Below are 24830 nucleotides of genomic sequence, written 5' to 3'. Positions count from 1 at the left end.
ATCACATCTTAACTCAAATTCCCTTGTAAGTAAGTGTGTTAAAGCATGATCCTGAACCCTGCTTCTAGCCGCTACCATTCTCACCCTCTGTTCTAACGCCTCTGCTTTCCCTTCTGTTTTACTTAGATTTATTTTAAACTCATTTATGGAAATGGCATGCTTTGCAAGTGATGGTTTCTTGTCTTAAAATATTCAGCTACCCCCCAAATAATTGCATCTACTGGAACCATGAACAAATTAGACTGTCCTTTCATTGATATTCAAAGAAAAAGAAATCTGATATCATTCAAAGGACTGTATGCTACCCAGTGTAGAGGAGGCCTTTGGTAACATTATTTTTGTTTCCTAGTTTTCCCTTTTCATAACAAAACAGGTGTCCAATGTTGTCTGAAATGAGGCTGTTTTATTTACAATCATATAATAGAATGCATCACTTTTTTCTCCCTTTAGAAAAATCGAAATGCATTTGTTGACCAATTTATGCTGGGGTGATATACGTCAATCACATTATCAATGTGTTAGTCACACCAGTTATTAATACGCATTCAACACACAATATTATATTGTATTTTCTATTTCTAGCAGTTACATGTCCAATTCATTTCACCTATGTGCTTCGGTTTCCTCTCCCATCCTTTGTCTGTCTTGGTAATTTAGGTTGTAAGCTTTTCAAGGACAGGGACTGTTTCTCACTATGGGTTTGTTCAGCCCCAATCACAATGGGGCCCCAATCTCCTTTGGGGCAGTTAGGTGCTACTATCATATAGTTATTATGCAGTATGTTCAATTCAGTGTGTGGCTGTAGAGAGCAATATTGGAGTTGTAATATAATTTTAGATTGGCTCTGTTCTGCCAATCTGGATTCCCATACTATTTTATTTTGCAGTAATCTTTGTAGCTGATTAGTTTGCACATAGAACCACAGTTAATCTGGCACAGGATTTCCAGACCTGGCTGCTTGAGTGCTTTGTGCAGTTCTATGAACCTCTTTGCCCCACTGATATTCACTGCATCTTGGTGTGATACTGAAGATGAGATCATCAGGTGTACTTTCCTCTTTGCTACAGCCATAACACCATATACTTTATTTTGCTGTTTTTGTTGGGTACAACCTTTTGCAAAGAGAAACTATTCTTACTTTCTAAAGATATCTCTGGGGCCTGACCCAATACTCATTGAAATCCATGGCAAGATTTCCACTGGATGTTGGATGAGGCCCCTACATAGGCTAGATACTACTGGCATTCTCAATGCTATAAAACCACCACCTGTATTGTGACTCTCTGTATTGGACTGTGCGTCTGTGCTGGTTTTGCACTTGAATTTTGTCACTCTTTGGCCTGTATAATTTATTGTGTCTGTCTGTGAAATGCCAGTATTTATCCCTCTCACTTGCATTTATTCTGAAATTCTACTACCTCTGCACATGTTTGCAGCATGTGGCAATCTAGTTTGGATTTTGTCAACCTCCTAGACCCAATACCCATATTTTTGATGCCCAGCACCATACAGTTATGTATCAGTTCATTGTGCACACTTCCACATCTGCACACGGCAGCAGGTTCTCTGAATTTTGTGACATACTCATCTACAGCACTGACTGTTCTCAGTCTCTTTTAATACATCATGCATATCCATAATATTCTGAGTGCTTGGAAACATTTCTCTAGTACGTTGATGCCTATGGAACACGCTGTTTTTTCTGCGTCTGTCAGCATGACATGCTGATAAATATGTAAGCAGCTTTCCCCATTATTGGATGTAATGGAGCTTAGGACCTTTATTTTCCAGTACACTTACAACTTCATACACATCCCATTGTGACTGAAAAAAATATCCATTTACCAGTCAGCTTGCCCTCCTGCACCATGTGGAGTGGAGAACCTTTTTTTAACTTATCAATAGACACTCTTTAACAAGTCCAGACTTCCTGTTCCTTTACTGGATTTCCAAGCTCGAAGCTAGTTAAAATAATACCCATTTTCTGCAGGATTGAGTGATTTAAATACAATAAACAACTCGGTGGTCCTAGCACCATGATTCAACATAAAGTATCAGTAAGGGTAAGGCTGAGATTTAGTCAGTCATGAACAGGTCACAGGTAATAAACTAAAATTCACAGCTGTGACCTGTCCATGACTTGTACTATAAATACCCATGACTAAATCTTAGGTACTCCATAGGGGGGCTTCTGCTGCTTGGGGGCACCCAAGCAGTGGCTCCAGGGCCACCTCAGTTGCTCAGGCAGCACTGGGGTCAGCTGCAGAAGTCATAGAATTGAAAGGAACCTCAGGAGGTCATCTAGTCTAACCCCCTGCTCAAAACAGGACCAATCTCAGATTTTTATCCCACTTCCCCAAATGTCCCCCTTATGGATTGAACTCACAACCCTGGGTTTAGCAGACCAATAGCTCAAACCATTGAGCTATCCCTCCCCTTAACTTCTGTCACCTCTGTGATAGACTCACAGCCTTAAGTATCAGTAACAAACTTAACTTATCGTTGTGTTACTATAACCAACACTAACATTTAATGCCTGCTGGGTGGTACCACACATGGCAGCTCAATCTGCTTTCTGGTATAATCTTTAGAGTGTTAACATACAGTTTTTTCCCTTAAACGCATACTAAGCCACAGCTCAGGGTTTGTAACTGGTTACAAACTGGTTACAACTGTCCCCAGTGAGCCAAATTTCACTTCATTTGTTCAGCTGTTAGATACTTGACTCACAAAATAAAGTAGGGCTGGTTGAAAAATGCAGACAAAAAGTGAGTTTTTGAAACTATTCATTGAAAAATAGCAACATTTTCTCTTTTAGTTGCAAAACATTTCAGAAAAGGTACTAGCAAAAAAATACAGTTTGGACAGGGCAGTTTCAGATTTTGACAAGATGTTTATGAAAAAATATACAACTTTTTGTAGAATGAATATGAAGAGTAAACTATGATCAACTGAGTTCAAATGCTTAGGACCAGGCTTTTGAAAGAACACAGCACACATTGGCTCTAAATACACAGACCAGATTTTCAAGAATGCTCAACACTGATTAACTTCTGGATGCTGAGCACTTTTTAAAACTGCCAGAGTGGTAAGGTGCCAAATGAGATCTGAGCTTTTTTGAAAACTTGGCCCTTATTTAGCTCAATTGTCACTCCCCTATATGAGAGCAGAGGCAGATTCAACAGAAATTATTTTAAGTTCCTAAAGGTTCTCTGCTGGCATAGTAATTACTGTGTTTCCATTTCTGTTAATGACATCTAAGAACTGGAAACACAGGCAGTGGTGGGGGATTAAGTAATTAGGGAGTATTAGATGCATTTGAAGATCAAGGTCATAGAAAAAGAGGAGAGAGAGAAAGAGCTGTGGGCTGTTTGTCTGCCTGACAGCTATAAAGTATTCTTCTTATCCACAGCTTGGAAGCTGTAAAGGACAGAGCTTCACACTACAGATTAGCTATTCTTTATTGTTCCCAGTTTGGAAATCTGTGGTTTTTATGGGTGAGTAAAGCTTATGCTAAATATAGATAGAAAAGATATTTAAATCATGATGTTTAATTTTCTTCTTCACATAGGAATTGCAAAAATGTTTGGGATTTTATATATATGTAAAATTGCCTTGGGATTATTTAATTATGGAAGGTTGATATTCTGCTACATGCATTACTAAAGTGACCTGAAATCTTTTGTTGCGTATCAAACATTCGTGGAATAAAACAAGTCCCAAAAGAATGCAGTTTGAATATTAACAAGCTGCAAGAAGGCATCAATTTCATATGGACCCACCAATTTGTAAGAACTAAATAAAATACAGCACAGCAGTTTGAGGAGGGAGGTTAACTGCTTCATTGCCCATTGGATGCACAGAATAAGATACATCAAGCAAAGTAGCTTGTATATTAATGGATCTAGATCTGTGTTGTCAAGTGCCACAAGGGGGAAGTGATGAATTTAAATAGTCTGGTCTTAAGTGTGGGTCAACAGGTCTCAGCAAGTGGCTAGGTAAGGGAGGAGGGTAAAGCCTAATTTTGAATTGTCCAGCTTTGTGAAAGGGGTCACATTTATAGTGGAGTTAAAATATATTTGAGATTAAAATTCTGTTCTTCTAATGATCACTAAAAAATACCAGTAAGTGCTAATCAATTAAGGGTCAGATTCTGTCACCCTAAATCACATTATAGTAACTTACTTTTCAATTAGACCTAATGACATCACTGGGACTAATCTCAGAGTAAACATGAGTAAATGTGAAAGAAGCTGTCCCTAAATGGATTATGACAACTGAGCTGCTGTTGAGAACAATTACCTTAATAAATATAAATTAATAGAACAAAGTAATTTTAAAAATAAACTACAAGCTCTTTCCCGGTAGTATTCCAAGCATTACACACATGCACACAAAATACAATTAAACAGTATAAGAGCCAGATATAATAATATCCTATATAGAGTAAACCAGTATAATACAAGCTTCTTTGCACTTGGTTCTAGCCTAAAGGGTAAATGCTAGAGATGGTTGAATTAGAGTTTGGGGGGGGGGGGGGGTTATTTATGCATTCTTCATCAATTAGTCCCATTTTATGTATTCAGTGAATATTTCAAAAGAATAAACTGCAGATTATCTGTTGCTTGCAAATTGTTCACATCTCCTCTTTTGTAATTATAAATCCCAGTGTGCAATAGGTCACATGACATTTGTTTCTGGTCCCTGGTTAGATTAATGAAAATATTTAAACAGCAGAATAGGAAATGGAGAATAACACCCCACTTCTGGTATGGATTTATTTGTGAACCTTTCATTTTTTTTGAAAGAAACATTCATTCTTTTGAAACCGTTTAATACACTTTTTTTTTTTTTTTTCAGCACTATTGCAACCTAATCTAGATGATGCTGGCAATTCTTTACATGTGTGGATCTCAGATTCCATAGTGTCTGACCATATACTGGTTAATTCTTCAACAGCATTACAGTAACACACCAATCCCACAGGGAAATCCCAAAGCTGCTGCCTTTGGGTCAAGGTTATCTTCATCTTTAAATATAGTTCCTGTAGTTTACTCAACAGTGAATGGGTATTGTAAAAAACAGTTTTTACAACACTTTTTTATATTGCATTAACACTATTCTGCTTAGATACCCTAATCTCCAAAATACATGTTCTATATTTCTCTAGACCCTTTAATAATCCATTCATCCAGGATTCAGTCCAGCAAAATCATAAGCATGTGCCTAATCTTAACCAAGTGGGCAGTGCCCTTAATTTCAATGCTTTGCTAGAAGAGCAAATGCAGAATAGCCCCAATCCACTATTATATTTGGATTGAAAATATGTTGAGTCAAATCCTTATCCTGGTTATTACTGATGTAAACCTAAAGAAATTCCAGGCCTTTGAACTAAGACAGCATCTTCCTGGTACCCTGGACCTACCCAGAAATGCAGCTACTAAAATAAAATATCCTCACGTGTCAAAAAGTGGACTGTCAATTCTGTCTATAGTGGATGCTTATTCATAGTTACTCTGACTTTACATTGGTGTAAATAAGAGCAGAATTTAGCAGCATGGTTCTCGTATAGCTGGATCTCAAAATACATTACAAACCACATACAGACCAGAATCCTTTTGTCCACCATGGAAATGGGTGTGATTATATGACAATTATTTTACAGCAGTCAGAAACACAATGTTTCGGAAAGGTGTCTGATTACAGTAGTATAATACAGGAAAGGGACTGTGACCTTAAGTGTCCCTTTATGCCAACTGGCAAAGGGAACACCCTGCACTCTCTTGTCAGAATATTTAGCCAAACAGTGCTTTGTGAGGTATCGTATGCAAACTGGTGACATGCTGGTCATGAATATGATTGGTGATTATATATACAGGTTGTGTATAAAGAGCTGTGCTGAAAATAGGTTATGGAGGCAATTGATAAACAAGCCTGCCCCAGACAAAGGAATGTAGCTTTACCCATCTGCATGGATCAAGCTAACGGGGGGCTAAGAAAAATGGCATGGCTTCATTACAAGCAAAGGAAAATAGTACATTTCTACCTAAGCTAGATAAAGTGATCAAACCAAAGTGAGCTGAGGATGAAGAGCTGTGAAAAAGAAAAGAGACTCTGTTATCTGTCTCTTGGGGGGACTCTCTTTGAGTCTGGGAGAAGTGGATCCTCCTAGCTGAGGGGCTGGAGATGCTAATAACTTGATCTAAATGAGAAAGGTGCTTAGGCAAAGATTGTGGCCTGCTGAAGTTAAGTTTTAGAAAGCACGTTATTCTTGGTTTGTTTATAACCATACCTGTCTCTTTCTCTTGCTAAGTATCATTTTTGAAATAAACCTGTGCTTAGTTTCTAAGCTATCTCTGTGCTAAGTATTAAAGTAAAACATAGGCAAGGGCCCACAAGCTGGTGTATGAATTGTCTCTTTGGAGGCAGCAGACTTGGTTAATTTTCTGTGAGTGTCACAGTGAGAGGAACTGGACGCTGCAGAGACAGATGCCTCTGGGGAACTTGGGATTCACTGAAAGTTAGCTACAAGGCAGTGCTTTGAAGTGTGAGTGTAGTCAGAGCCGCAGCGCTGGGAGAGAGCTCTCCCAGCGCTGCTTGTAAACCACATCCCTTACGGGTGTAGAGTGAAGCGCTGGGAGCTGTGCTCCCAGTGCTGCCGCCCTGATTACACTGACACTTTACAGCGCTGCATCTTGCAGCGCTCAGGGGGGTGTTTTTTCACACCCGTGAGCGTGAAAGTTGCAGCACTGTAAAGTGCCAATGTAGCCAAGCCGTGATCAGACTGGCAGAATCTTAAGGAGTTTGCTGTGAAGGCAGACAGACTGGTGTGGCAGGACACAAGTTTAAGCTCCAGCAAAGATCTCTCTGGCTATGGCAGAGAGGTGACAGAATGGCTTATGGTTCTGGGCTCCCTGAGGAGAGTGTCACATTTTAAAATTACTTGTGTGGGTTCCTGTAACACAGTACTGAGTAAATTCCCACTACTGTCATAAGAGGTAGCCCACATCTGAGAAGAGAGGGTATTTCACTGTAAGCACTGCATTTCTGGCAATATCAGGAGTATTGGAGAGATTATTCTTGTTTGACCTGTTAATTGAAATAAAAATTTTGCATACCTGAAGTATCATATTCTACCTAAACTACTTTATAATTATTGAGTCACTTCAATTTTTTTAAAAATGCTTTTTTATGATTTTTTTTAAAGGGCGGGGAAATGTAGACAGAAAATACCCAATATGCTATAGAAACAAAATAGGCCAGACAGTTGCATTTCTCACAGTAGTGTATAAGCTCCAAGACAGCCCTTTTGTAGAGATTCATATTATTGTCTCCAAGCTCTAACAACTAGAGAAATCACAGATGAAGAAAGGCTACTAGTTTATCCTGTCCTACCATCAGTTTACCAATACAGAACTTGTTTAGTCAGTTTTTGGAGGCACTGCCAGTAAGACATACAGAAACGGACCTTGTCCAAACACTCAAACAAAAGGAAAGGTGAATGATGCCATGTCAGAGCACTGAGGAAGGGTATGTGTCAAAGCAGAACCTTTGCCACTCCATCCTCCAACCCCCAATGATCTGGTCTGCTTTGTTCACATAAAAAGGGAAGCGATCTTGACCTGAGGAAAGTGTAAGGAATGTAATTTTCTCCCTATTTAGAGGCCTTTAAATTTTGTAAGAGAAACCCAAAAACCTGTCCCAGGAGGCAAAAGCATTTTCAGTAATTTTAATTGTTAGTCCTTTCTTGTTTCTTCTCTCTAACATCTATCCGTCAACAGGGCAGGAAGTTGAGCTGATGTGCAATGCCAATACAGTGCATAAATCAGTCAAAAGACACTCTGAGAAGGACAGTACCACCATCGGTCACAGATTCTCATGTACAGAGAGGGGCCAGATCCTCTAAATTAACTCCCTCAGTTTTGGGCACTGACATTAAATGTTCAGATAAATCCAGTAAACAGGGAGGTCTGGGTCACAAAGTTTTTTAGATCTGGATTTGAATCTGAATTTAAAAACTACAGGAAAGTTCAGTTTTGTACTGTAGTTAGAGGCATTTCTTTAGGGAGGAGGTTGAGTGGCTCACAGCTGTCCAGGATGGATGCAGAACCAGTAAAATACTATTTTTGTGGATCCTAAAGAAAAAGGGGGAGTTCCTATATTTTAGTTCTCAACAAGTGAGAGATGTTTAAAAGAACATTTAGACTCTGCAGGGCTTTGGGCCATTAGACTTTAAGCATTTCTAAATGGCTCCGGTTTGGGGGGGAAAAATGTTAAGTGGCTTTTTTTAACTATTTGGTATGGAGGGGTCAAATTTTGTGACCCTACCAGTCACCTTTGCAACTCTCCAAGCACCCAATGGCCAAGCCTCATTTAAATATCAGAAGTTAAGTGCTTGTCAGAAGTTGTTTGTTTTATTTACCAGCAAATAAAAACAATACTACAGTTAGTCCGCTTGGACCTCCCCATACAATTACAGGCAGAGAGCAAGAGATGTAACATTTTAGGGCTGGCATCCTGGCTCCAAATTCCTTAGGTAAGTCCTCTGTAGTCACAGGCTTCCTTGGAGGGTTGGGTGGGGGTGTGAGCCAAAGGTGGGAGGATTCAAAGAGAACTCAGTGTGTCCTAGTGATTCCCAGTGAACAGATTGGTCTGCTTTAGCTGGAGTAATTTAGAGGAGCCCCAGTCAGGCAGAGGATCTGGTGAGGTGGAAAAGTATCCTAGTTTCATCTTTTATCACATTCACATATACACAGGTCATGCAGTCATACCCAAAACCTTGCAGGGCTCATTTGGCCACCAGGCTGCAAATTAGGGATCCCTCTCTCCAAGACAGCACAATTTATTGTACATTTTTTTCAAATCATTTTTAAAAAGTTTACTAGCCTCCATGGTTATAGGAGTGAATGGGAGAGCACAGTCACTTTTAAATGCCTTCCACACCAAAAAACAATGATCATTCTTCAGAAAAAACAACCTTCTCCTACATCCATTTCTTAGTATGGGTAATTCAGGGAGCAGCAAGAATTTGCTTGCTTGTTATAATCCTGAAAATGTACTTCTATTTGCAAATTCTTTATGGCTACAGACAAGGCATGAGTAACCTACAACACTGTCCAGAGAAACTACAAAAAAAAAAAAGGAAGGTCTGGTGAGAAATTAACAGTTACGTCCCTGTCGAATTCTGAATACTAGCTTTAAATCCCTTCCAAAGTGCATTTTAATCTGTTGATACTGGTTTAGAATTCTAGTCACCCTTGAGTGCAATGACGGCACAAGACATATAGTCTAACATGGATGTAAGTGGCTTTTCACAGAGATAATGGTTTATCTGACTTGAGACAATTTTCCAGTTATGGGTTTAAAAGTCTGAAGAGATGGCAAATCTGTTCTTTCTTTACTATATTTTATGCTCCAAGATAAGATACTTATACTGAAAACAACATAAATCAGCCAATCCTGAGACACTGTCATGCCTTTGCAAAGATGGAATATAATCCATCATTTACTAAAGGCTAGCTCCTAATACCTTTTATGCATGTTATGTAGCACCTTATGTCACAAGTAATCTCACTGAAGTCAATGGAGCAAATTCTGCCACCCTTTATTTCAATTAGACTGTTTACAGTCTATACATTATTTCTCATGTGCAAGGTTGGACTATCTGACCTCCTGTTTCTGTTTTTGTTTTTTTTAGTTCCACATGCGTACACATGCCAATCACCAATATTTGTTCATATCTGACTTGTATCCCTCTGTTTCATTATCAAATAAATACCTGATCCTTCTAGGGAAGGAGGCCTGGAGCCTTTCATTTCTTCCACTGAGTATGCAGGCAGGTTTGTTGTAGAGTAACTCATGAGTTGAAGAGGAAAAGTGCTATGAGAAAACAAAAGCTGACAATGAGCTGCATGGCTTTTTGAAGATATATAGGAGACTAAAACAAGACTTGTCAAATTGTTTTGGACTGTGCCCATAGTAAGACCCTACAGCTATTTTTTCCAGCATTATGAACTTACCATGTGCTTTCTTAACCTGAAACAGAACTCCTAGCATAGCATGAACATAGGTGCCCATCTACTATACAGTATGCTCTTTAGATAACTAGAGAGCATTTATATTCCCAGTTTTAGAAAACTCTTCTCAAAAATTAAAGATTAGCAGATGGAGGGTTTAGTGTAGTGTATAAAATTGCTGGTGTGGGGAGGAAAGACCAGTTTAAAAAAAAAAAAACTAGACAGACTGGATCCTTGGCTGACATAAATTGGGGTAGTCTACTGAAATGAATGGGGCTATGCTGACTTACATCTGCTGAAGATCTGCCACATCAAGGCAAAAAAAAAAAAAATTGTGAAACCATTTCCTTCTGCCTCCCAACATTTAAGGTTCTGTTTTTCTCCTGCTAGAACTTGAGAGATCATTGGATGGAAGCTAAAGCTAGACTGACTAATTCAGACTAGAAATTAGGCACATACTTTGTTGAGGGTAATTAACCACTGGAACAACTTGCTTAGTGATGTGGTGGATTCTCTCTCAACTAAGTCTTTAAAGCAAGATTTGTATGCCTTTCTAAAAGAAACATTACAGCTAAGACAGAACTTTTGGGCTTGATGCAGGAACCAATTGGCTTAACTCTATGGCCTTTGTTATGCAGGATGCTTGATTCTGTGATCATGATGGTCATATCTGACATTCAGATTTATTAATCTACCAGCCATCATCATTTTTTCCTGTGTTCCTTGAAGTGCAACTGCTGTCACTCAGATGATCACGAAACACCACATAACACACACTAACACTGTGTAGCTCCTTGTGCCTGATCTACCGGTTATACCACACAGTGTGTGAGCCTGTTACTGCACCTGAGCTGATAGTTGTGACCCTTTGTCTTAGTCACAGGCTCATGCTTTCACGCCCAGACATCCAAGGTCCAGTCTCTGCAGATGACCCACCCAGTGGCATGGTTAATCAGCTTTCTCCCTTCTAGCCCATTTCACACACCCTGCCCCCAGCTCAGTCACAGCTAGAACTGATGGAACAGATTTCTATTGATAAATGTTGTTTGGACTGAACCATTCTGTAGGAATGTGCTGATTCCATCAAATCTTTGACAGAAGCCAGGTGGGCTGCCTAACCAGCCTGCTTTCCTGCCAGCTCCCTAGTAGCCTAGGCACCAAAACAGATTGCCCTGCTTTGCCAGAAATTCTGCAATGTTGACCTTTGATTGCGATATGGAACTTCCTTTTACTGGACAGCTTAAGTCATAACCTGTGTTTGTGTCATTGTGATCTGCTCTCAATGAAAGGGCTGTTGGCGGGGGGGAGGGGTTCTGCCACATTACTCTACTCTACTTCAGGATCAAACAAAGGAAGATGAGTCTGATCAGTCCTACACTGATTACACTTGAATAAAGCTCTAGTAAGTAGTAAACAAGTGGGAGGGGAAAGATGGATAGCAGCATCTAAAAAGGAGCATTTGGTTTTTCAAACATTGGTTTTAAAAGTTTTCTTCTGCAAGCCAATCTTTCTTGAATGTAGCTTTTAATATACTACATTTTATTCTCTTCCTTGTACTGGTTATTTTAATTCCATAACACAATGGATTTTAACCAGATGGAATATTTTCAAGGACTACAAGAGTCATTGTGCATACAGTGTTACTTGACTGATCTAGTCCCTAAAGGAATAACAAAGCACCTGGATTTTTAATTACCAGTCTACATGAATAGCCTAGGATAATGTTGATTCTATTGCATGCTGTTTTTTAAAACAACTTCCTTTGCATTGATATGGTTTTCTACCTCTTCACTTTCAAATATTGGAGATTTAGTTTGGAATTTCTTAGTACAGCTAAGATATCATTGCCTTGATTAGAGATTAAACAGATTGTCTTATGGGGTTAGGAATCTTTTTTTTTTTTTTTTAAAAAGGGAGAATTATAGGAGGTACCAGATCATTCACTCTGATCCCAATCTGCCTCCATATTTTTATTAGCATTTATAACCCTGCATGTTGGCTACATTGTAAGAAACCTAACCTAAAGACTGCACAGCAGTCAGGGTTGCTCATGTGACATTTCTTAAAGCTGCATTCTGGGATCACTTAACTTAAATGAAATCCCCTTTTTTAAAAATATATTCCTGTTACTTTCATGTGCATAGCCCTATAGAAAGGGAGACAGCTTCACTAAGTTCTTACAGCAAGTCAGAAGAAATGGTTCTTCTTATCGACTTCCCTGCTCCAGCAGTTCTTGCTGTGTTTGCACCACTAAGCAATGCTATAAATTCATGAGTTACTTTGCTTTGACACTTCCCCTGATGGTTATGTCTATGTTGCCCTTCGCATGTGGTTTCTGGGAAAGTTAAGTGCTCAGACAAAAGCACAATAGGTCTTTTAACTATAAAACCTCTCCAATACAGATCAATGCCTACAGTGTGTTACTCAGGATAAATAAGGAACATTGATCAGAAAGAGATTGATCAAAGAAATCCTTTTGGGAATCCGGCCCTTTTTAATAGCACAATTACTATAAAATACCAAAGCATAAAATTCTCATAGCCCAAACGGCCAGTGAGCTCTTGAGAGAGAGTGTGTGTGTGTGTGTTGTGTTCAGGGGCTGGTAGTGGGCAGCATGCTGACAGAGAAGCAGAGCATTTGATCACAATAGAGCCCTGATTAGGGAGCCTATAAAGGCAGCCAGCTGATGGCACAGGAGCCTGCAAACAGAGCTGGAAGCTGGGGAGTTTCAGTGGGAGTTTAAGGGGAGTTCACAGGAGGGAGTATGTGGTGTTTCGTGTGCGTCCTCTTTTTTTTCTCTTTGACAGGCATTTAGGAAGGACAGCTGTGGTAGTTGTGATGGGCTGGGTCACAGAAAGCCCTTGGGGACTGCCACCTAATGTGTTGAGACTACCTTGAACCCATTTTCCCTGGCAGCTTGGGACTTCAGTACCCTCTCTTGTTGAGTCAGACACACTAACCTGCTGCAAACATGGCCCCCACAAGCTGCAGGCTTATCTGAAAACAGCTTAAGAAGTGCTCCTGTCTTCAGCACTCAGCTACCCAATTCCCAGTAGGGTCCAAGCCCCAAATACATCCATGTTACTCTGTATAAAGCTTATAGAGGGTGAACAATTTAGAGTTTACCCTGTATAACACTGATAGAGAGAGAGATACACAGCTGTTTGCTACGCCAAGTATTAATTACTTGTTCTGGGTTAATAAATAAGCAAAATGATTTTTATTAAGTAAAAAAAAAAAGTAGGATTTAAGTGGTTCCAAGCAATAACAGAGCAAAGTAAATTACCAAGCAAAACAAACCAAACATGCAAGCCTAAGCCTAATACAGTAGGAAACTAAATACAGGTAAATCTCACCCTCAGATGTTCCAATAAGCTTCTTTCCCAGACTAGACGCCTTCCTAGTGTGGGCCCAGTCCTTTCCCCGGGTACAGTCCTTGTTCCAACTCAGGTGGTAGCTAGGGGATTTCTCATGACTGCAGCCTCCTTTGTTCTGTTCCACCCCCCTTATATGGCTTTGGCACAAGGCAGGAAGCTTTTCTCCCTGGGTCCCCACCCCTCCTTCTAAATGGAAAAGCAACAGGTTAAAGATGGATTCCAGTACCAGGTGACATGGTCACATGTCCTGTGAGACCCCAAGCCTTCATTTTTCCCAGCCTGACTCACAGGAAGGCTTACAAGTAAACGGCCATCTACAGTCAATTGTCCTAGTTGATGGGAGTCATCAAGATTCTAAACCACCATTAATGGCCTACACTTTGCATAATTACAATAGGACCTCAGTTATATTTTACACTTCTAGTTTCAGATTCAAGAACAATATTCATACAAATAGGATGAACACACTCAGATAAGCTTTGAAATGATACCTTACAAGAGACCTTTTTCATGAAGCATATTCCAGTTACATTATATTCACACTTACTAGCATATTTTCATAAAATCATAGAGTGCAACATCACAGTAATGACCCAAGGAACAGAAGAGACAATGAAGATTATCGGATGTGGAAGCTTTGGCATGTACATTATCTTGGAGCAGAACTGAAAAGTGCTGCATTTATATGAAATGCTGCCTGATATCTCTGATGGAAGAGAAGATCTGAGGTTTGGAGATGTAGGTAGAAACTATGGTTGAGTTTTGAAGGGATTTGAGCAGATGATGGAGGCGTGGCAAGAAGTGGTTGAATGGAAAACTCAGAATGTGCAGATGCAAGCTGGACTGGAGAACTGTGAGGGGATCCTACTGGATAAGGAAAGTGGCTAGTGGAAGTATCTGACCATGAGAACTAGCCAGAGGAAAAGACTGGCTAGTGAAGGAGAGAGCTTAGGAACAGGTTTGCTGAGCTGGAAAATGAACAAGGGGCACAGCAGGCAGTAACAGAAGGTGGGAAGCCAAGGAAGAAAAGAGCAGCTAGTCCTACAAGAAGAGGAGGAAATCAATGGAGATAGAGGATGATTTACAGAAGACTGCAAATGAGAACAAAAGACAAGATGGCTTGCAGCCAAAAAGAACAGACTGGGAAAGGCCAAGAATCACACCAACACAAGAAAGAAGCAGGTTTACATGACTAGGGACTCCCTACTAAGGCCTGTCATCAGAGCAGATCAGAGAACAGAAAGGAGGGCTGTTTGCCAGCAGCTAAGATAGAGGATGTGGACCTGAGGCTGAAGAGGACCCTAATGGAAGCTGGAAAGAGTTCACTGATGTTCTTTCACGTGGGAACAAATGATACTGCTAGATTCTCCTGTATTACATCAAGGGAGACTATGCGAAGACAGGGAAGACACTTAAAGAAATAGAGGCTGAGGTGATCTTCAGTGGGAATCTACCTGTCCTAGAGGAGGAGAATGAAAGTTAGACAAGATTATGATGATCAATAGATGGCTCAGGCAATGGTGCTATAAGGAGGGCTTTGTGATGTTAGAGCACTGGAAAGCATTCATAGTAGAGGTCTGTTCTCATGGGATAGGCTCCACCTGAATACAGAGGGAAATAGATTTTTGGGATAGAGGTTGCACAACTGAATAAAAGAGCTTTAAATTAGGAATTTGCACGAGTGTCTTCCAACCATCTCCACCAATCTCCATGCCTGAGTTTCATGTTGAGGGGAAGGAAAATCAAATAAGAGACGATACAGCAATGGAGAGAGGAACAGAACGTAAGAGAATTGATGTCAAGAGGAAATATAGCACCAGTACCAATGATACTAACAGTCAGGCAAGCAACACTGTACACCAATGCAAGGAGACTCGGGTAACAAAATGGAGGAACTAGAATTACTGGTGCAGAAAGTGAAACCAGATACTACTATAGAGATAGCAAACATGGTGGAACAGTAGTTATTACTGGGGCACAGGTATTGAAAGGAATGTATTGTTCAAGAAAGACAGAAATAAAGGTAAAGGTGGTGGAGTAGCATTGTATATTAATGATGAGCTAGACTGTAAAGAAATTAGAAGTGATGGACTGGATAAAATGGCAAACAGATTCCAATCATTTGGGGGAAGAAAGGTTACAGAAGCTCTACTTAGATAGTGCTTGGGGTCGGCTACCAATTTTCCCCCCTTCTCTCCCCCGACCCCCAAGATCCAGTTTGGGTATGAATAGAGATCTCCCCAATATTTTACTGAATGAATAATATTGGAAATTGTGGGATTATAGGAGACTAATGTCCCAGCTATAAATTGGATGACAAGTGCTACTAATAATGGTAGAGTCCAGATGTTCTTGGATGGGATAGATGAAAGATTTCTTCACCAAATATCCACCAAGCCATGATGCCATTTTAGATTTAGTATTGGTAAGTAAAAGGACCTCAGACAAACTGACTGCAGAGAACAGCCTTGGTTTGAGTGACCATGAGCTAATTCAGTTTAAACTACATGAAAGGATAAAGAAAAAATAGATCTGCAATGAAGGTCCTTGATATTTTTTTTAAAGCAAACTTTTTTTAAAAACCATTAAGGGAATTAGTTAAGGAAGTGGACTGGACTGAAGAACAAGGATATGAATGTGCAGAAAGTTTCTGCAACTTTGAATTAAAGGAATTCCAAGCTATCTTAAGCCTGCATCCCAGAGGCAGGGGGGAGGAAATAATAGGGAAGGGTTGCAGACCAAACTGGATGAGCGAACATTTAAAATAGCCTCTTAAGAGAGAGCAGAAATCTTCCATTCCTTGTAAGCTAGGAAGGATCAGCAAGGAAATCCATCTCTTGGAGGTCAAAAAGTGTAGGGGTAAAGTGAGATCTGCCAAAAGCCAGAGTGGACCTTGCAAAGGAAATTTAAAAACTGAAATTTAAGATTCTATAGTCCTATAAATACAAGGAAAGAAGGAGTGGGACCCTAAGCGCTGAAGATGGGGTGGAAACTAAAGATAATCTAGGCATGGCCCAACACCTAAATGAATGCTTTGCCTCAGTTTTTAATAAAGGTAATGAGGAGCTTAGGGCTAGTGGCAGGGTGGCCAATGGAAATGAGGATATGGAAGTACAAATTACCACATCTGAAGTGGAAATCAAACTCAAACAGCTTAATGGGACCAAATCAGGGGGCCTGGATAATCTGCATCCAAGTATATTAAAGAAACTGGCACATGAAATTGCAAGCCCAATAGCACGGATTTTTAATTAATCTGTAAAGTTATGGGTCATACCCTAAATGAAAATTTCTAATATAGTACCTATTTTTAAGAAAATAAAAAAGTGATTCAGAAAACTACAGGCTCATTAGTTTGACCTCAGTTGTATTCAAGGTCTTAGAAGAAATTTTGAAAGAGAAAGTAGTTAAGGACAGAGGCAAATGGTAATTGAGATAAAATACAACATTGTACAAAAGGTGCCAGACCAACATGATCACTTTCGTTAATAAGACAGGAAATGCAGTAGCTCCAGTCTACTTGGATTTCAGTAAGGTATTTGATACATTTCCACATGGGAATTTATTAGTTAAATTGGAAAAGATGGGGATTAATATGAGAATTAAAAGGACAGAGAAGAAACTGGTTAAAAGGGAAATGAATTCATAGAATTGTAGGACTAGAAGGGACATCCATAACCATTTGTTTCAATGCTGAACCACCCTGACAGTTAGTTTTTCCTAATGTCCAACCTAAACCTCCCTTGCTGCAATTTAAGTCCAGTGCTTCTTGTCGTATCCTCAGAAGTTAATGAGAATTTTTCACCCTCTTCCTTGAAACAACCTTTTATGTACTTGAAGACTTATGTCCCCTCTCAGTGTTCTCCAAACTAAACAAACCCAATTTTTTCAATCTTTCCTCATAGCTCTAGACCTTTAATTTGTTGCTCTCCTCTGGACTTTCTCCAATCTGCACACACCTTTTCCTGAAATGTTGCACCCTCAACTGGACACAATTCTCCTTCTTAGGCCTTATCAGCCTGGAGTAGAGTGGAAGAATTACTTCTCGAGTCTTACTTACAACACTCCTGCTAACACATCCCAAAATGCTGTGGTGTGTGGTTTGTTTGTTTGCAACAGTGTTATGCTGTTGACTTGTATTTAGCCTGTGATCACTGTAATCCTGACCCCTTTCCACAGGACTCCTTCCTAGGCAGTCATTCCCCATTTTCCCATTTTGTACAAAGGTGAACTTTCAGGCTGGAGGGAGTGGATTTCCTTTGGTCTTGGGACCAATCTCTATCTTATTTAAAAAAATTTATTAATGACCTTAGCGCAAAAAGTCAGTCTGCTAATTAAATATGTGGATGACACAAAGTTGGGAGTATTGCCAATACAGAGTAGGACAGGAATATCATACAGGAAGATCTAGAGAACTGGAGTATTTAAAAATGGGATGAAATTTACTAGTGCAAAGTGATGTTAGTCCCTAAATGTATAAGAATTTTTGCTATATGCTGGAGACATATCAACTGGAAGTGACAGAGGAGAAGGAAGGCGTGGGTGTATGATTGATCACAGGATGACTATGAGCTGCCTCTGTGATGCAGCTGTGAAAAAGGTTAATTAAATCCTAAAATGCATTAGGTGAGATTTCCAGTAGAAATAGGGAAATGTTATTGACATTACACAAGGCACTGGTGAATGTTTATTTGGCATACCGTGTGCTATTCTGAATGCCCATGTGAAGAAAGGTTCATTCAAATTGGAACAGGTGCAGAGAAGGGTTACTTGGATGATCAGAAGAATGGAAAAGCTGCCTTATGAAAGGAGACTCAAAGAGCTTGGCTTGTTTAGCCTAACCAAAAGAAGGTTGAGGGGAGATGTGATTGCTCTTTATAAATACATCAGCGGGATAAATACCAGGGAGGGAGCTGGGATATTTATGTTAAATGCCAATGTTGACACAAGAACAAATGGCTATAAACTACCATCAACAGGTCTGAGGCTTGGAATTAGATGAAGGTTTCTAATCATCAAAGGAATGGCATTCTGGAACAGCCTTCCAAGGGAAGCAGTGAGGGCAAAAAACCTTACTGGCTTCAAGACTGAATTTGATAAGTTTATGGCAAGGATGATATGATTGCCTACAATGGCATGTGGTCCATCTGTGACTGCTGGCAGCAAAAATCTCTAGTGGCCAGAAATGGAACACTAGATAGGGAGGTCTCTGAGTTACTACAGAGAATTCTTTCCCAGGTATATGGCTGATGGGTCCTGCCGACACGTTCTGGGTTCAGCTGATCAACATAGTTAGGGTTGGGAAGGAATTTTTCCCCCAGGTCAGATTTGCAGAGGCCCTGTTTTTTTTTGTTTTTGTCTTGTGTGGGTTTTTTTTCCCCTTCCTCTACAGTATGGTGCCTAGCTCACTTGCTGATTTAAACTAGAGCAAGTCACAGATTCTCTGTAACTTGAAGTCTTTAAACCATTATTTGAGGACTTCCATAACTCAGCTAGAGGTTAGGGGTCTATTTCAGGGGTGGGTGAGGTTCTGTGGCTTGCAATATGCAGGAAGTCCCACTAGATGATCAGAATGGTTCCTTCTGACCTCAAAATCTGAGTCGAATTTTTTTTTCCCCCCATTTCAACCAGAAACAACTTTTGCCCTATAGGCAACAATAACCTTCAATACTGCTCCACTCCTTTTTAAAAACAACAAACAGCGCAAGACACCTGTTATTTTGCTGGAGAAACACAGCTCCTGCACAGCATGCACACCATCATTTAGAAAAACTCACCTCACTTAATAGACACACGGAGAGAGAGAAAGTAGCAAAAATGTCACGAGCATCACAACAACAAATGGGAACAATGAATTATCAGTACTAGGAAAATGCAGAAAAATGTCTGAGCTGAGTGTATGCATGTGTTTTTATGCAAAAACAAACTTCTAGGTGACTAGTTTGTGGAGTAAAAACTCTTTTATTGCAGCTCTGCTAAGAAAGGCTCTGCACACTTCAATGTAATTTCTGTAGTCTATATCCCATGAACTTGGGCCGTAAATCATCGAGCAAGTACATTTTATGCATAGTCTAGCACCCCACCAATGTCACTGGGAGTGGCATACATTCCTGATGGGTTAGTGGAAATATAGATCAAGGTCACCACTCTCACAATTAAAGAAACTTGAATGATTTTCTTAAAAGCACAGATCCTTGTTTCAAAATCTTCACCTCCTCTTCACTGTTCATCCAAAACCAAAAATAACCCCTTCCCTCAAAGTCTAAATTTGTGCATCCTTTTTAATCTCCTCTAGGAACGGGCAACACCAGAGAGATTTTTGTTGTTGGCTCTGCCAACTTTCCTCAGATGCATGAACATTTTATTAAACTGAAACCATGAGTGAATTGGTCGGGGTCTAATTGTATTCTAGTACAAAAAGGTCATGTTGGAGGAGGAGGAAGAGGTGTTCTGATTTCCCCCCCCCCCCCCCCCCTGTCTAGTCATTTCTCTTCCTGAACACTTTTCAATTTTTTCTTTGTTTAAAAAAAATCAGTACAGTGGGGCAAATTTGTGTGTATATTTATATATGCTATGTTGCATATCTACAAGAAAATACTGCCTTGCATATACTTGACTGTAGTAAACTGTTCCTGTGCAGCTGCTAGTTGTGGCCCTAGCTGGCATGGGGAATTCTGAACTCAAGTAAGATTAACTAATAGGCTCATTTTGTTTGTCCGTAATACCAGTTGGGATTCCCTCAGACCTTTTCCACTCAACTGATCCAGAACATGTTGCCAGTTCTCTGGGATCCAACAATTCAGTTCAGATCCCGCTCATCACTCAGGTTACTTCATTAGCCAAGTAATTGCTCTATGCCCACCCTTGGCAGGCCCAGACACTGGGGATTTAGGTATAGTTGATACCACAATTCCAAATCATATCGCATACTACACAGTTTTTATGTACACTTTTTTCCCAGCTGCTAAAATCTATACTTTTTTTTTTAATTTAATTTGGTTTGGACACTGTATTGGTCCTTACATGATCCATCATGTATGTTCTCACCTTAGCTACACTTCAAGCTTATCAGTTCAGTGTGTTCTGGCTTATCTCAGCAAGCCCAAAAATATTCTCTTCAGCACACAGCTTGTCACACCCTTGTTTACAGTCTAATCTTAGCTTCAAATCAAGCTATAGGCAAGCTTATTAATGCCTAGCAGGATCTATGCCTACACTGCCCAGAGTGCCTTTCCACCTCAAACATTTCATAGCAATTCTGTTATCTGAGATCTGGGGCAAAGAAAGATTTGGGCCACTCTTTTCAATGTAATATGTTGTGGGTGTTTGTTTTCTTTTTTAAAGAACATTCACCAAAAAAGAGTGCCTAGACCCTTCATGAAATGGAATATTGGAGATCTGGTAATATCTTTGTTTCCTCTTTAAACAGAGTCCCTAATTCAACACCTGGAATGTCTCAAACTCTTTGGAGATGAAACTGAAGGTCAGATCCTTGAAAGTCTAAATGGGATTCTTCTGGCTCTTGCTGAAAACAGTTAAGTATCCCTCCGAACCATTTTTGGATTGCCTAGCCACACCAGGAGACTTCCTGTGCACTTTTCACATATCATGTATCTATATCTATCAGATAAGGAGATCCCACCACCCAAAATGACAGAAAACAGGGCATTTTAGGAGTGAAGTCTCTGCTGGAAAGAGGCTAATGGATAAATTAATTTGTCCTACTCTACCAGGAGAGTGCTTCAAGGTAGCAATATAAAAACAATATCAGGTTCCTAGCTAATGGGACCATAAATTCAGTTTTACTGTTAGGAAATATAATCTAGAGCTGGTCAGAAACTTGAACTTCCGTTCCATGGGAAATTCTGACATTCTGAGGAAAAAAACTCCAAATTGGAAAGAACCAAAACTCCTTTTAAATTTTTTGAACATTTAAACTTTTATAGTTTTGGCAACATTGGTTCATTTTCACTTTAACATTGAACTTTTAAATATTTAAATTTGTTTTCTCAAGGAAGACAGATTGGAGAGGCAGCAGAGCAGGGCAACGTGAGGTGTTCAAGGCTTCCAGATCTTCAGAAGTGCTCTGCAAGTGTATATCTTGGCACTATCTATCCTCTCTTAACCTGTCAGCATGCTGATGGCATAAGTTGGCTGGGTTCCCTCGGAAGTAGCCATGGATGGGACCAAGAGAGAATTAAAACATTTCTGAGCTCTATCTAGCTGTTTCTGATGCTATGAGTACTTAATTTCCTCCTCCCTGACTGTCACACAGAAATTCAAGAGTCTGCATAGGTCAGATGTTCCCACACCAGCGTAACCCAGTAGAGCCCCAGCAGATGAGTTTCTAGGGGGTTCCCAGGAAGTTGTGTGGGGATATCTGTCAATGGAGAGGATGATCCAGCCTTGAGTATTTAGCTTCTCAGTGGAAATGTCCTATTAGTCCTCAAAGGGTACTTGAAACTAATGAATTGCAAGCCAGCTGCTTGAACTGAAGTTCTTTATTGGAAGATGGACAACTGTAGAACCTTAAGAGTAAATGAGAGCGGGGGGGGGGAGGATTTAAGCAGAGGAGAATTAACTGGGGTAGCCTTAAAACAAACAACTACATTCCCTTCTAGGCAGAGATTTACAAAAGGGAGTTATATCTGCTGATTCACAGCTATATAGCCATTGGCTACAGTGTAGTTAAGATGATATGAAAAGACTCTTATTTAAATGGAATAGGGAACAGGCCAGCAGCTTCAATAAATCATTTGAGCAATGTCTTATTTTTAGCTACCTCTGATCCAAAAATACAGCAGCAAATAGAGTTCCACTTCGATTTAAAACTCTGGAGTTTCCTCAAGTCTGACTGTGACCGGACAAATATACTGATCAAAAAAATCTGAAGGGGCAAAAATTCCAGATTTAATTTCTTACCTAAGAAATATGCCTGAATCCTAAAATCATCTTTTGATGACTTTCCCAATAGATTGTTTTATCAGAAACTAGTTGTAGTAAAGCACTAGGCTAAGTTATACATTTAGACAGCAATTAAAATACCGGAATGTGATTCAAGGTGTATGACTAGAAAACTAACTGAAGCCTTTAATAATAAATCTGAAATCTACACTCACTTGAAACTATTTTAATAAAGAAATAAGTCATACAAATTTCTTATTCTAAAAGCTGATACACTAATAGTGACACAGTATCTTCTTAAAAGACAATCTGTTTGTTCATTTCACTTGGGAAGTGCTGCATTTAACTTTACAAAGTTGGAAGTTCTGTTACAAATTTCAGTCTACAGTTTGATCAGATTGTTCACTTCCACTCTGTTATTCATGTTCATGGTGTGTGGTTGGTCACTTCTGTCACAAGTTGTTGTTTTTACTCTCTGATTGGATTAGTGAATCATTTTAAACAGGAAAATAATGAACTTTTTACTAGGAATTTTCATATGAATAAACATCTGTGCTAAAATTCCTGAAATAGTTTGGATTTGTGAATAAACCATGCTTATTCAAATAATCATACATGATGAACATTACAGTAGAATTTCAGCATTATATACACCAGAGTTAAACAGACCTGTCAACCACAAACCTCATTTGCTGCTGCTTGATTATGTTCTTCCAGTTCCAAAGCCCCCCCCCCCCCCCAAAAAAAACAAACCCCACACATAGTACTGTATTAAATGTAAATTACTCTTTTTTAAAAGGGGGGAAAGCAGCTTTTTTCTTTTCTGCATAGCAAAGTTTCAAAGCTGTATTAAGTCAATGTTCAGTTGTGAAGAACCATAATGTTTTGTTCAGAGTTATGAACATTTCAGGGTTATGAACAATCACTATTCCCCAGCTACTTTATTAAAAACCACCCATCCTCCCATCTCACGATCTGCTCATCCCCACTTGTCATACCCCCAAAGAAAAGATGAGGACACTGAAAAGATTAAAACACTAGGCTGTTGCAGATTAGAAAGAGAATGTTACAAAAGCAACCTAATTTGAAGCTGCCTTTCTACTGGACATCAGGGAAACTCTGTTCTTTCATTATTACCAAGGGGTTGGCTCACATTCTTTCACCATGGGTTTAAATATTAAAGCTGCAGACGGTGACAAGTCATCTGTACTATACAGGCTAGATCTCACTTTCCATTCTCTGAAGCATTGTCAGCCTAATAGTGTTAATTCCAGAGGCTGCTGTGTAGAAAGGTCTGGCAGTCCCAACCTATTCCCCAGAGCCCTTTGCTTCTCCCAAGTATGTTACTTACAAAAATAAAACCACACACCTTTGAAGATTCAGTAAATAGGCCTGTCTGAGGGCTAATTTTTTTTTTTTTTTTTTTTTTGTAGCTTCACTTATGTTTTGCTGAAGTGGCAGTAGGCTGGTTTTACCTGTCAACATTCACTTGGCACTAGTTGCCTCTCTTTCAGAGCTTTGGGGATTTATTCAGTCGCCATGGCAACATGGTCTGCATTTGAAGGTTAGACTGTGTGCTTTGTACAACACACATGCATTTGACAGCTCCTGAAAGAAACCCACTAATCATATTTTCAGAACTTTATTCTATCTCCTCATTTAACTTTATTTCAGACATTGACCCTTGAGGAATCTCAATAATAAATGTTCAAGTGGATTTCAACTGTCCTTGGGCTCTCTTCCCCCATCTGCAGAGAAGATGATATAAGAGTTCTTATGTCTACTCAATGGCATGCTAGAATCCCTCTGTCCTGGAGTGGATCTTGCCCAGTACTGCCAGCTGTCTTCATTACTTGTCCACAAATAAAAGGTTGCAGGACTGGGCTCATCACTGTTAGAAATCACAAGAGATTTTCTAGGGGACTTTCCTGCATAACAAAGATTTGCATAATTTGGCACAGATATATTTTCTGCACACTGGGGCACAGGTCTGGAAAGATGGAAGATGCTGTACTTAAGGATTCAGGTATATTGGAACAGTAGCACTAGGGAAGCTTGCACCTGTCAGCCCAGGCATTTGATTTGGCACCAAATTCCTCAATCAAAAATACTGTTATGCAAATGATGATTGGAGTTCAATATTTAAAGTTGTGCTGAGTTTTATACACAAACCTCTTGTAATCTTATTCTTGATCTAAGAAGGAAATCTTGTTAGCTGTGTTTGTGGTGATATTTAGCTTATGTTGTTTGCAACATTTTACAAACAAACATGTTAGTTTTACTTATAGTGTATGCTGCTACTTACTGAGTTTCATTAGAATAAATTGTGCTTTCAGAAAACATGTCCAAAAACCCCTCAGATTACATGTTTCTGGATACTGAGGAAAGGAAACGTAGATCTTTTTAGAACAACATTAGAAAGTCTCTTGAAAGTAAGAGGTGAATCACAAACACCGTGCTAGACCACAATAGAGATATGCCTATTATCACAGAGCTACTAACAGCTGTGTTACTTTGCTTGAACTACAACAAT

The 24830-nt window shown here is 39.6% G+C and overlaps 1 protein-coding gene across 1 annotated transcript in view; it reads left to right on the top strand.

The window, feature by feature from the left end:
- The first annotated feature begins 1103 nt into the window (after nucleotides 1–1103).
- The window catches only part of LOC116828246 (rap1 GTPase-GDP dissociation stimulator 1-like), a 55136-nt gene continuing 31409 nt past the window's right edge, over nucleotides 1104–24830 (top strand). The window contains exons 1-2 of the mRNA XM_032786341.2: nucleotides 1104–3497; nucleotides 20823–20927. Of these exons, the coding sequence (XP_032642232.1) occupies nucleotides 3494–3497; nucleotides 20823–20927 (109 nt within the window). The 5' untranslated portion in view covers nucleotides 1104–3493. The remainder of the gene's footprint in view (nucleotides 3498–20822; nucleotides 20928–24830) is intronic.

The sequence above is a fragment of the Chelonoidis abingdonii genome, chromosome 15 (genome assembly GCF_003597395.2).
Source record: "Chelonoidis abingdonii isolate Lonesome George chromosome 15, CheloAbing_2.0, whole genome shotgun sequence".
NCBI lineage: Eukaryota > Metazoa > Chordata > Testudines > Testudinidae > Chelonoidis > Chelonoidis abingdonii.
Note: the sequence above shows the minus strand (reverse complement) of the source record. Positions and strands in the feature narration are given on the sequence as shown.